This window comes from Caloenas nicobarica, chromosome 2, assembly GCF_036013445.1.
Source record: "Caloenas nicobarica isolate bCalNic1 chromosome 2, bCalNic1.hap1, whole genome shotgun sequence".
NCBI lineage: Eukaryota > Metazoa > Chordata > Aves > Columbiformes > Columbidae > Caloenas > Caloenas nicobarica.
The window spans coordinates 23222700-23237203 of record NC_088246.1 but is presented as its reverse complement, the minus strand read 5'-3'; the positions used below and the strand labels follow the sequence as shown (position 1 = coordinate 23237203).

The 14504-nt window shown below is 38.9% G+C and overlaps 1 protein-coding gene across 2 annotated transcripts in view; it reads right to left on the bottom strand.

Moving 5' to 3' along the window:
• Positions 1–14504, bottom strand: part of FAM171A1 (family with sequence similarity 171 member A1) — an 89967-nt gene that overhangs the window by 18279 nt on the left and 57184 nt on the right. For both annotated transcript variants that reach the window (XM_065628337.1, XM_065628338.1), the window contains 3 exons: positions 10900–10992; positions 5701–5859; positions 1585–1761 (listed from right to left, as the gene is read on the bottom strand). In XM_065628337.1, coding sequence (XP_065484409.1) covers positions 1585–1761; positions 5701–5859; positions 10900–10992 — 429 coding nt within the window. The remainder of the gene's footprint in view (positions 1–1584; positions 1762–5700; positions 5860–10899; positions 10993–14504) is intronic.

Here is a 14504-nt window from a genome sequence, read left to right as displayed (position 1 = left end):
TGCACACAATAGGGTAGCTAGCTCTTTACATTCAACAGCAGAAACCATATTCCATAGTAAGAGAGAGTTTTTGTGGCCCCACCAAAGGGCCACGGAAATTTGGCCAAAAATGAAAAAGCTCCATAATCAAAATCAGAACCATTTCACTAGTGGTAACTAGCGATGAAGTGTGCTACAGCTACAACACAGCTGACAGGACGGGCTGGGGATGGACTGATTCTTGTGGAGAAAGTAAACCTGAGTCAGTCTTCCCCATCTTTTTTTGAACATGGGAAAACAAAATAGTTTCTAGAATCACAAATCAAGACCAGTTTCAGGAAGAATGTAGGGAAACTTACTACCAGGGTATCACAAGAAAAGTGTCATTTCCACACTTAAGGGAAGCCCCAAATCCATTAATTGTGCTCTTTTTCTATTGTTCAATTTTGTATCATGTTTGAATTTATTCTTCATTAAATCCTACTGCTTTACTCTCTAATACAGCCACCTTCTGACAAAAGATTTATAGGCATACTGTTTGAAAATACATCACCTTTTTCAGCAAACAGAGGCAGGAAGGAAGCAAAATTGTCATTTCCTCCTTTACCTCTCTCTTCTCCCCTCCCCTCCCTTCCTCCAGCACGCTGGTTTCATGCCGGTTGCTTTGTCTATGCAGATCTACATTTCTGGCTCCCTTTTCTGCCTCTCTTCCTCACAGCATCTACCTTCCTCACCTTCTGTTCTTCTTTTCATACTTATTTTTCTTAACCTTCTAGTACATACTTCAGAGGGCACAGTGCAATAACTGAAGGGGAATCACCAGAAAAAGACTTATGCACCCCTAAATCCTTTACACTTCGGAGGTGTAAAGAAGGCCAGCACAGTATATCAGCTAGCAATGAAAAAACAAGCCAAAACAAAAATAGAGAGCCTGAACCACATATTTCTGGAAAAATTCCTGTTCACAATAGCAAATGTTATCCTGAAATGTAAAAAACTGAGTGCATTTTGCAGCTAAATTGATTAGACATTCTGTCCTTTCAAAATATTTCATGAATTTTGCTTGCTTCTTTATTTTTTAAAAAATCATTTACATTAATTTTCCTTCTTGATAGTATTAGTCAATCTCAAAGTGATTTACAAAGAAGTCAGTATTACGTTTCCTATCTGACAGGCAGGAAACTGAGCTAGAGACAGGAGAGGGACCAAAGGTCAGACAGCTGGCTGCTGGCAAAGATAAGGCGAGTTTCCATTTCTCCAGACTCCCAGTTCAACGTCAAAGTGAATATACCTCTCTGCTTCTCAGTCTGTGGGTAAAATCAAGTCCTCTCAAAATAGTTTTGACATAAAATATTTAATAATTGCAAAACAGTACATTCACAAAAGAATTTTCTCTAGAAGTCACACACAATGCTACTCAAGTATATTTGCATATATACCATATATTACTTGATCAATAAACCTCAGTCTTCTCTCCTTTTAGACAGAAAACAGATTTCTGTACACTCCAGTGAAGACCTTACTATATTAACAAAATCAATGCAGTGAGACCTTAGTTTCAGACAAACGAAGCCATCTCGGGAATCACAATGAGATGTTACCTACCAAATTTTTGGTCAAACCTCCAGGCTGGAACGTGTGCATTGTGCTTCAAGTTGCTGTTTGCTGGCAGAGGCACTGTTACATAGATGGGGCCATTCACGGGGATTGGAGTCCCATCGCTGTTGAGGAGATGAACACTGACTGCAGTGACAGGGGTGAGGTCGTACCTGGTGCTGTTTCCTACAGAGAGAATGAATTGACAGAATGACACAATTTCCCAGAATTTAAGATACATCTGTGTGGTTCAACAGCACAGTACTGCACCAAAGTATTTCTCAAGGGATGGTAGTAGTAATCCTCCCTGCCTTACAAAAATTCACAACAGGAAAGATATACATGCTTCTATATATTTCACTTAATTTTGGAAGGAAAAAAAAAAAAAAAAAAGAGACAAAACTCCTCGGAATTTTAAATTCTTTGGATTTTGCAAGAGGTGCCAAACTGAAGACATGGAAAATAACCAGAAGTAACTTTGCATGTGGCTTGTTTGCTACAGCATCTATTCTGATGCATGTTCTCCCCAGGTTTCAAGGTGAGTGTCACTGTTGCACAGCTGACATGCAAGGGACACACATGCTGCTTCGATCTACTGAGGGGCAGAAGCGTATCTTCCAGAGAGATTTAAGTTCTGAGAAAACAGGCACTCTGAAGATTGCAATATAACAGAACTGCAAAGCTAGCTGAAAGAACAAAGAGAAAAATAAGGTTTGGAAATTCAGCTACGGCACAGGAGAAGGTTGCCAGCCTACCCAGGCATTTGTATATTATCGGCACTAGTGGTGCATAATATCATCCCCTTACAGCCTTAGTGGAGGGAATTGGTGGGGGAAAAGTTGTTTCTTTATTCCTGATGGTTCAATTCACTGCTTCTGCCATTTCTGTCAGAGTGATGCTTGTCCTCAGGTCACTGGACTTGGGCTATTAAGTTTCTCAGGCTGGTATCAGAGAAATAAATTCCTGTTGCTAAGTACCACAACCTGATCACATTTTGGCATATAAAAATTCCTAATGACAAAAGGTATAACTTTGGATTTTAGAAACATGTAGATTAATATCAAGGATTAAATTGTTTCATATTTTACTCATTTTTACAGATGTTAGACAGATATGCTTTATCAAGACAATAATGAAAGAAAATTCAAAACTTTCAATATCTAAAAATGAGTTTTTAGCCCCAGAAAAAGCATTCTGATGGTGAAACACTGTTTGCATCTTTTTTACTTAAGATGCACTAACACTTTGCTCAGTACTAGGCTGAGCAAGTTGTATTAGAAGATGAAGAGATTTCTGAAATATACTGACCTCTGGCAAGAAGAAATAATCCTTCAGTTTGCCACCTTGCACAGTACGCAAATGCTCATTAAAAAGATATATCTTTCTCTTTTCTGTTGTGAAGGTAAATTAAAATCAATGCTTATGAAACTCTCACATGCTATAAAACTGATAAGCACATGCACAGATTAAATGGGAATGGACTTCAATAAATGTCAACTTTCATTTATTTCTTGTTGTTTTTGACATCAGGTGACCTGTAAAGAGCTCTAAATATAGTCAGAGAAAAAGCCACTGTGACTCAGACTTTACTCTTTTTAAAAAAGAAACAAACAGCCTACAGAACCAGCAGGAGTAATGGTTATTAGCCAGTTTGGTCCATTGCTGCAGATGATGGAAAGTTTTGTTTAGTGTGGTTAAAAGGACAAAATTTTGTGAAACCATTCTACTGCTCTCCAATTGGTGATTAATAGAAACAATAAGCTAACACTTTACAGGCTTGTCAGTACTTACAGCTAAATTATTTGATTTTTTAATGTTTGGAACATGCTGATTCGTGGAATGAATTTTCACTGCTCCATATTACTACTTCAACCCTAGTTGGGATCTTGTGAAAACGGCTGAACTCACAGAGTTTTAGTTAAAGCAACTGTAAAGTCACTCTGGACAAATACTAGCCAGAGAACTGAGCTGACTAAACCAAATGGGAGGACCTCTCCAAAACTGTGCAGGCATGTAAATAAACTGTGCAAGAACAGAGAAATAACTGGGGGGAGGAGAGGTGGGAGAGAGAAGTGGCAATGTTCAGGAACACGCCAACATTTCCCATGCAAATTAATGCCAAGGTTTTTTGAGAATTCTAAAATTTGTATATAGTTTTCTTTTTTCTCTTGAGAATAGAAATATTTTAAAAGTCCCCAGAAGGCAGTGATCTCATTTTTTATTCCTTCAAAAACGTTCCAGGTGAAATCTTCACTGAGACGCTTGGAGATGAAGAAAAGGAAGTCAATCCAAGTTTAGGATTTTAAAGTTTCATGTTCCCACAGCAAGAAAAACTTTTACTGAAAACAGAAGACATTTCACCTATCCTATAGTGCATATACAAATATATTGTATTTGTAGTCTGTATTACACCATACTGAATACTACAGTATTCAGAAAACAAGGCTCTTCTCAGTCTCTTAAACCCTATTTCTTTGCCCATTGTTTTGGTCTTTTGTAACTGAAGACTAATTACAGTCAAATCCAGGGTCCCCATGCTCAAGTAGAAAAGTTTCCACCTTGTAAGCAGACAGAAGACTGAAAAACTAAGGGTGCATTCATCTGTTTTGTAGGATGTAAAACAGGAGAAAGACAACGTCCTGGCTGAGTAGTTCCTATCAGAGGTGATCATCTGAAATCTTGCCAAGACCTGTTTTCACTAAATAACTGGAAGGGTGAAAATTTGGGTTGCAGAGTATTAAGGAAGGATTTGGGAGAGAGGAATCCCACACACAATGTCAACAGTTTGTTCAGTGAATTTAGAGATAAAAAGAAAGGAGATGAGGAAGTACATAGATGAGTGAGATCAAGTGCATTCCTTTGTTTTAAAGAGATAAAGAGATATTTGATCATGTCTGAGTATGAAGATCCAGAGAAAAGTGAAGGTTGAAGATGAGAAGAGGGAAATGACAAAGAGAATGAGATAGGATGAAATGTATTCACTGGAGCAGGCAGAAGGACTGGAGTAAGGTAGCTGACATATTTCTAATTGCAACAGAAAAGGAGATATTCAGATTTGTACAAAGGGAAGGGGAAGCTTATTCTGCCTTTTTTTTTTTAAAAGGAAAAGCTAGCAAGCGCAGTACATACCGTTTACCCACATGGTCTAGCATTGAAGGTCACCTAAATCAACACATCACAAGTAAACACATCCCGAGAAACAGCAAGGAGAGACCTCACGGGGTTATTTAGCTGCTTCACAGCAGGCTGAGCTACACCTATGCCATCCCCAGAGGGGATTGTCTCTGTCCGACACCCTCAAGCAATTGATTCTACAGCTTAAACAATCCTCAGCATAGCAAGGTTTTCCTGATCACTAGACTGAATCTCTCTTGCACTGCAACTCCACTGCTTGCTTTCTAACCCAATAGGGACACAGTGAAAGCATTATTCTCCTTTTCACACCAGCATTTTAAGTATGTGAAGATTTCTGTGCCAAATTCTTCTATTTTTTGTCTAGCCTACACAACATCAATTATTTCAATCAAGACTAAATGAGAAGTGGAAGAAGGGTAACAGGCAGTTGCAGCCATAAAAATGTATCACAGCTTCAAATTTAGCAGTGTTTCTACTATGAATTTTCATTGTTTTCCCTTTGGTACTAGATGAATTTGCACCTTTTTGGCTGAAGCTAGATTCAAAAGTATTAGCAAACCATTGAAACAATTCTCAGTTGAAAAAACAGGGTATTAAATCCTTGATATGCAGGCATTTTATTTATTCTTGGAAAAAAATGAAACAAGAATTCTATAGCATCCTCTAGTTAAACTATTTTTTGTCCCTTCACGTTAATCTCCATTCTTGTATGTGTGTGTGCGACACATTTGGAGACTTAGTTCTAAACTACAAGTGTAACAAACTTTTCTGATCTCCCAAGGCCAAGGAGTCTTCACTTTTGCTGTTCAGTGGCCCCTTTTAAAGGTCAGCAGACCTCGCTCTCTTGCTTAATTTTGGTACGGCAGTTGAACCTATCATGTCACCTACAATTCAAAGTTTGCTGGAATGGCGAATGGAAAAAAATGATATGGGCAAAAGTCGAGCCCTGGACCAATATGAAATCAGAGCAAAACCAAACCAGTGGGTTACCTGTTCCATTTCCATCTAATCCCTGTAAATAAGGAAAACTGTCCACTTCCCAGGGTGAACTGGCTGCGGTCAGATACGCTGTCAAATCACTGTAGCTCGTGTTCTCTGGTAACTTTACAGATCTTCTCTGAAAGTGAACTTGTGGCTGAGTCCGTGCACCTAAAAAAAAAATCAAAAGTGACCATATATTCAAGGAGGGAAGAATATTTAGGTGTTCATATTGATGGAAACACATTTACAGGTTTTTTTCATTGTAAATTGCAATAGCTTGAGAAGGACAGAGAGATCAGAAGGACACTATGAAAGAGGTGGAAACCCACTATTTTTACATTTATTTTGCAGTTGCCATTATTTTTCCACAACAATCACAGAGCAAAATTGTGAAGGCATCTAATGTCAGAAGCTTTTATGACTATGTTATTTCCTCAGGTCACCTCCAATTTAATTACATGCTTCTTTTAATAAATATAACTGAAACTAAACCTGAGTTCAGAGGCAGGGCATGTGAAAGCTTAGAAGACCATCCAGTTCACCATATTTGTTTGAATTTTGTTTCTCCTGAAATAGCAAGATAAATGTAGTCTGTACTCTTTAAAGTGATTTTCTAATAGACAATTCTACCCAATTAACTTGTGTAATTTCTGCATAAAATTTTTACAAGGCTTTGGCCATGTTAACTGTCTCTTGCACTGAGGTAATAGTCACTTTTTATTTAAGTCACTGGACAAAAAGATACACTTGACAAAGGTTGGGTGAAAAGAGTTTCCATATTTTCCCATGCAAAGAACAAATCTAAACAGGACCAGATTACTTGGCATGTAATGTTTTTTCTATTTTCCTCTGTCTTGTACAGTTTTAGTGGGTTTTTTTTTCAAGATCACTACGCGTTAACTGAAGGTTCTTTGCTGCACCATCATTTAACACTGCCTCATGCGCTATGGCATTTCATGACTTAATAAACTGGGATTTAAATGAGACAATAGTTTTTCTCAATGGATGCTCACCATTAATACTGTTTATCAACACACAGCAAGACTCCATCTGCAAGTTTATGTGTGCAACATGCAAATTAATTTTTAAATCAAAAGCTATTGTATTTGCCAGAGCTCACTTTGAATACTCACAGAACACTCTCCACACAGCACGAAATCAAGAGGCTTTTTTTCTAAATTGACATTTGGCTATGCGGTTCAAAGATGTCAACTCAAAATGATTTTGCTTCTTTTCCTCTGTAAGTCTCTGGCAGCACTTTTAGGTTACATGTAATTCACTGCGAGAAAGATTAAAGAGCTCAACTCACAGCTCCTAAGCTTTATTACTACCAATGTCATTAACCAGAGGACTGGATTTTTTTCCTGACATTATTTTCTAGCTATAAGAATGAGCTCTAGCTATGAGAAAACATAGAACTCCACAGAACAAACTTTGTATTAGCCAACAAAAATTGCTATGTAGGTGTGCAAGTATCTCCAAAGAGCTGATCGTTGTTTAGGTGTCATTTATTTGGTGACTCTACAAGAAAGAGCCATAAAGCCATTTTTCTTTTTTTAATTTCTGAATCATTTAAGTTTTTACAGCAGGCTCTCAAGACTGGCAGTATCCTGAAGTGTTTAAGATAGCCATTAAACAACATCCATGTGAAACAGCAAGAAATCTCCCTTACCCAGTTTCTACGCTTAAATGGAAAACATAAAAGACTAAATAAATTGATTGCAAGGAACTCGAGGAAGACTTAGCTCCTAAGTGCTCTGCAGTGCCGTAGCAGTTTGCTATACCTCAGGGACAGATCTGCTGGGCGGGCTCCTACAGCCCGTAGGGACCAGCATCCACAGTAACAACACAGAAAAAAAAAAAAGCCAAAAAAAACACAACAAAGAAAGCAGCATTAGGCTTATCACTAACAGTACAATGTAAAATCATAGGATTTTCTGCTGTCTAAAGCCTAGTTCAGGTGAATTATTCAAGAACCAGTATTATACTTCTGAAGGTTGAAACTAATTGAGCATTAGGAACAAAGTAACTGTTGTTGAGCCTTAACACGGTAGTTTATGGGGAGGCTCTAGGGCTTTCTATTAAAAAAAAAAAAAAAAAAAAAAAAAAGGTTGTCTTGTAGCACTGGAAAAGCCATGAGCTGCCCAGTTTTAACCAGATAGGGCAGACTCAGAAAGCCAACCTTGGTTTCTTGAATCCTACAGGCAGCACAAAGTGTGTATGGCTGAGCCCCAAACCTGGCAGGAACCTGTGCAGCAATCGACTTGGATGCAAGTTTAAATACAATAAATCAGTGCAGAGGAGTTAATTCACACCCTAGATTAACAAACTCCTTGATACTGATGTTCACCCGAAACCTGCCACTGAGTCTGACTATCCTCTCAGCTCCTCAGGTGGGTGTCCCCAAACACAGCAGGACACTTCAAAGGGGCAGAAGATTGGGAGCTACCAGTGAAAGGCTCGTGATGGAGGCAGCTACCAACACTTTCACCTTCTCTCACCACCTTGCTTAGAAGACAACCCAATGTACTCCTTTAGCAGAGGTCATGGAACATTTCTGGGCTTATATTTGGGAATAGACTTAAGGGAATTAGAAGTCATAAAATGCAGAGCAAGACTTTTGCTGGCCAGACTCTTAAGAGTATTTTTCAAGTCAACACTTGTTGCTGGGCGTAGATGATTATTATTGCTTCTGTTATTGAAGACAACCAATTTTGACTTCTAAAAACCAAACAAAACCCAAACACATTCAAGTATAAAATTGGCATGTGAGCTCTCTCCACTTGGTGAGTGCCATGAGGGGAAAGACTTCTGAGCACTGATCTTATATTCTCTAAACACCCCCTTGTCAACACACCAGCCACGATTCAAATGCTGGCAGCTCCAGTGTGCCAGTGTACACCTGAAGATGTAACCATCTCAAGGAGTTCCTGTAAGGCATCTCCTGCCATGCTGGATGCGTGACATGTGGCACCACATCAGTGTTTGAGCTTCAGCCTATGAAGTAACATCTGAAGTATAATCGATTCATGCTCTGATTGCTCATGTTAGAGGCAGAGCGCAGGTACCCATCCAGCTCCCATTCACTGAACACTGGAGTTCTGCTCGTCACTGTGCCGGTATTTAATAAGTTAAATGACCCAGTGGCTGGCAAGCTCCATCCCTCCCAATTACTGACAGAGCGCAGCGGCGGATTATAATGCCATCAGGAAAATGAATCTGGCTGCATCAACTCAGACAAACTTCTCAATTGCCTAAGTCGTCGCTTGCTTGATTAATTATTCCAAAGCAACTGGTATCTGACTGCAGAAGACAGGCTTTTCTTTCCCTTTGACTGGTGCTTCAGACACCAGTGTTCCCAGGCTGACCCTGGTACAATGAGTCCTGTTTTGCTCTTGTTTTTGCACTAACCTAACTCCTGATCAGTTCTTTTGAAGCAGCTCGAAGTTACTGGGAAATAAATTGGAGAAGTAGGTCACAGGGATTTTGGATTGAGACTAGAGAGGCTCCATTCAAACGCTGGTACAATGTCTAAGCTGTCTTTCATTTAGGTTTCATCACAAGAGAATTCCCAAGAAAGGGGTGTGGGCTGGTCCCACAAAATAGTTTTTACTGTGCAAGATTGAGAGTTCAAATTCCAGCTCTTAGAATACTACGGGTGCCATTTTCTTCCTTTATCCTCTCTGCTACACCAGCAGAAGCAGTTATATTATTATAATTTAAATATATTTGGAACACCCCAATCAATTCACTGAAGGGAGCAAGATTATGTGGAAAGTATTTATGAGTGTCATTCACCTGTTAAATACCCCTCCAGCCCTTTAACATCCCGGTTTTGGTTTTGTTGGGTTTTTTTTGTTTGTTTTTTTAAGAAAGGGAGCTTTAAACATGGAAAGATTGTTCTTTTTAAGTTAATCACATAATACTAGCACATTTGCATACGAATAAGAGCATTTCATATACCATGCTCATAGAATACTGTTGCTAAACAACATTTCATGTTTCATCTAATGGAATCCCTTGTGGTTTAACACAGTCCACCATCCATCTAATTTATCCCATTAGATAATGTCAGCTCTCAAATTGTGTAATATATGTCCAGCAGCTGTGCTGTTCTCTGGCTCCTTCTGAGCATTCCATCAGCTACCTAATTTGTTTAGTGCTTTTTCAGCTTCAGTCATATCTAGTGCTATCATTAATGAAAAGCCTATTGTGGATGAATGGTTTCTAACCATAAAAAAAAAGATGGCAGGAAGGCATAATTGTATTATATTGGCTCAGATAAAACAAGGTTATTGTAGAATCTTATTCACAGTAGTATTCCTCTGTTTATTAACTATCTGGTAGAGTTTAAAATGATGGTAATCATAATACACGTGAATAAGACACAGTTTAGGCACAATAAGAGTGCTCACAGGAAGGATGTCTCCTTGTTTCGGCTCATAAAAGTATCTTTAAAGACTTCTGTTCTTTTGTTTACACACTTACCTCAGCTATCACATCAATTTGCTAAGTTAACTTGATCCCTAGGTCAGATGAACGTTTTATTCTTTACTGTGCAATTCAGAAAATACAGTGTTCAGCTGACTGATACTATAGTTACTTTAACTTCTGTGTTTGGCCTTACGAAAAAGTGATTCAAACTTTATTCTAATACAGTGGGTTTCATCCTGTGGTATGTGGGTTTGCAGGCAGTCTGATAAGGGATCCATGGGAAGTAATTGAGAAAAGCAAGTTTATATATGGTTTATATGGTTCATATATGGTATACAACAATGCAGATATGAGAAATTTTCAAATTCTTAATGCCCTAAATTTGCATTCGCAGTAGGAAACAAAATAAAACAGAAAATTTTTAGGCAATCAGAACATCAGCAAATGTTTACTGCAAGGACGATTAGATGAGGCTAGATGCAAGAACGTCTAACAGATAGCGAAAGAAATGTAATCTCTAGCTCTTAAATGGGACAGTAAATTCCAAACTTGTTTATCACCAAGTAACTCCGTTTCCTCTGTCACAGCAGTTAGGGACAAATTTAGCTATTAATCAATTTGGTAAAACTACCCTACAGAGGAGTATTCTTGGGGGAACTCAGAAGAATTCCCCATGAAATACCAGTCTCACTCAAGGGACAGAGTTCAGAAAGTATCAGGCTGGCATGCTTTTTTAACTCAAATATAAATTCTGACTTCCAAAAACCAGCGTACCTTGAAATCCTGAGACTATTTGGACTACATCATCATAGACCATTAGAGTAGCTGAGCGTTCAGGAAGAAGGCCGAGACTCAGTGAAGAGAACACTGTGGGAGAGACATGGTTTAAGTGGGATATATTTGAATTCTTATAAACATAACCAAACAACAACAGCACTTACTTTTGTCTACATTTTTGCAAAAGCAGGCCACCCAAACTATTAAAATGATATTGTATACATGACAGAAACCACGTGCATTTTCTAAACCAAATAATTAAACTGCCAGGGTAATTATTATTCAACTAAACAACATGGTCTATGCTTTGACACTGATAGAGTCATGCACAGTAGCTCAAAGGACAGAAGAGTGCAGTGGAAAGCAGGGTTTCAGGTTATAACTCCCAGCTCTGCAGGAAGACTTGTCATTACATAAAGACGTATAAAACACTAACTCAGTCTGACTGAATTATTTTTTCTGCGAAAACAGTTACACGTCTTACCTCAGGAAGATTTTAATGAAACTTAACTTTTAAATACTTTGAGCTGCTTACATAAAGTCATACAGAAAGGTAAAGTACGATGACTAAGTGAATAATTTGCTTTAAAATACAGCATGTCCTTACTGAGTCACCACCTACACTACAGAAGTGCTATGTATAGCAGAACTACTGTCATTCTGCCACATGGTACAAAAGGGGACAGATAAATGCTATCTGCTGCAAGAAACCTGTATGCAAGGGCCTCCTCTGCCACTGGATACTGACATTCCTTAGAGGGAACTGTGTCTGTATGCACACACGTTTGGAGAGTGAAGAACATGATGTAATTTCATGCCTGGTTCTTCAGACCTAGAAGACCAGAAATACGTGTGGAATCGGCCACTGAGCCCACTTGGCTCCCACACCCATGAAAACAGTCAGAAGTGGATCCGCCTGCAGTTCATGCATGGTTTTCAAAGGTAGAAGGAGAGAAGGACACTAATGCAGACTAGTAATTTTTGGTAACTAGGCAGCATCCCACATTTGCACCTGGAAAGTACTCACTCCATTCTGAAGTGACCAGAAGCTAAGTAAGACATTTCCCGAATCAATTAGTAAAAGAACGGTGCAAGCTCTTCTGATTTTCTGCAGTTTCACAAATTTCCCCTAAATCAGGGCTGTCACACCCATTTTCACCGGAGGCCACATCAGCCTCGCAGTTGCCTTCAAGGGGCTGAATGTCATTTTAGGACTGTATAAATGCAACTGCTTCTACATTTATACAGTCCTAAAATGACATTCAGCCCTTTGAAGGCAACCACGAGGCTGATGTGGCCCCCGGTGAAAATGAGTTTGACAGCCCTGCGCTAAATTAATATGTATTACTTGATCCAAGAGCCCATATAGATGTTGAAAACAAATAGGGAAACTGTACGGTATTTGTGTTTTAAGAAATCTATTCTCTTTTTAAAGATCAGAAATGGTAGTGTTTAGGAGAAATACAGAAAAAGGAGATGAAACTAGGAGAAACATACTGATAACAACTCCTGTCTGAAAGATGATCTTAACAGCATAGATGGACATTAAAAAAAACCCAACACAACCACGTTAAGTACAGCTGAGAGTTTTCTTTCCAATGCTCTACATGAGAAACAGACCTACATGTCAGGCAACATAAGAATGCCTAGTGTAAGTAGCATTAAGGCCACAATTACAAAATTTGTTTGTCTTTACTTCAACAACATAATTTGTATGAAGAAAGCTAATATAATTTAGACACCCTGGGGAGCTCAATACAATAAACCATGCCAACATCTTCTTCCATATATGCCAGACTACAATGCATGTATAATCTCTAAATTTCCCCTGCGCTTTTCTGCACAATCTCTTCTCAGCATGACAAAGGCAGAAAGTCATAGTTTTTAAGGCCAGAAGGATGATTCAAAGATCCAGTCTTACTCCTGTAATAGCTACAGCCTTTCCTGAATTACTGCTTCAGATCCAATACCTATGTTTAAACCAGGACGCATGTAGAAAAACTATCTGGCTTTCTTTTGAAGGTGAAGACTATCCCACAACATTAATGTTTAGTAAATAATTATGAGGGCAGTTAAACTATGTGCCTTTTACCCATCAAAATTTATTGAGGTTAGACTGCCAGCCATTTGATCTTATTATACAAGGCTGCTAGACAGAAGAATTCTCTTACCTATTTCCTGTTCTTTGTGTGGGTACTGATGGACTACGATCAAATTACCCCATGAACTTTCACTCTAGTGAACAAAATAAATAGAGCACTTCCAAGTCTTTCCCTGTAAGCCATCTTTTCCAATCGTTTAACCACTCCCGACACTCCTAACCCTGCAGTTTTAACCATTCTTCTTGAAGTGCAAATCCAGAACTGGACACACAGTTCTTGGTCTTCTCAGCCTTCACCCTATGTTACAGCTAAGGACAAGACCATTCCTCTTCCTTGCAGTGCTGCATTGGGAGGTTATTTTCAACTGTTCATCTACTGTGACTCACATCTTTTCTGCAGAGTCACTGCTTTCCAGATGAGCTCTCCTCTCCCAGAAATACTGTGAGCATCCTCTCCTCCTGGAACTATATTTCACCACAGTAATACCATGGTTTGCTTTGACTGACTCTGCCACCTAATCTGAACTGTGCTGCTTCAGCAACTTGCCTCTCTTCGTTGCATGCGCTGCTCCAAAATGTCCTCTTAAATATGGGCTAACAGTCACAAATTTATTTTCTTCCAAATTACTTACAAAGAAAAATCTATGCATAGCCAAGAACAGATAGATGAGCACATCCTCCATCATGGAACACTTCAACAGCTCAAGTGATGTTAAATTAATGAACTGTTAATAAGTGGAGTCATGGCTCTGCTGATAAATAGGTTAATGGAAAAAGAGATCTTAATCTTTTCCTCCTACAATTTATCACTATGTAAATAAATAAGCCTCCTGCTTAAGTGGTAAAGAGCTAGTAATTATTTTGGTTAATATAAGAAAAGTTCATTTCTGCTGAATTATGAGGACAGAAAACCCTCAATGTTTACTCCTTAAAGATATTACAATATCATGAGTTCGGTGGCTGCGCAGCATTTCAGCGCAAGATTACACCTAATGCATATTGACTGTGATGGAAGAATCCCAATCCTTCGGCAAAGTCTTGTTACAGCACTTTAAACGTTACCACCCTATAGCTTTCAAACCTACTCGTCACTCGTGGTTATCAGTTCTACATTGAGGTGCTTGAAGTAAAAGTGTCCGCGCTTCATTCACCACAGCACACAGGACGGCACGTTGGCTTAAACCACTGTGGTGGGCAGAAGGCTGCTCAGAACGGTGTATCTGCTCTGTAGGTGACAACTACTAGAATGGTTAAAAGGCATTTTTGGGAAATGAGGGTCCCGCTGTATGTGTGTGCCCAGACTGCACACTGCAGGATCAAGATTTAAATACACTGCCTGTTCCTTTTCATTCAACGTAGACTAAAAATAACAGCAACAAAACATCCATGGTTTTCGAAACGTCTGTACTGTGATGGTTACAAGCATGACAGACATTTTAATACAGGGCATTTAAATACAAACAGTTCTTGGAAAGTTTTTTGAAGACTATAGGCATCCTGG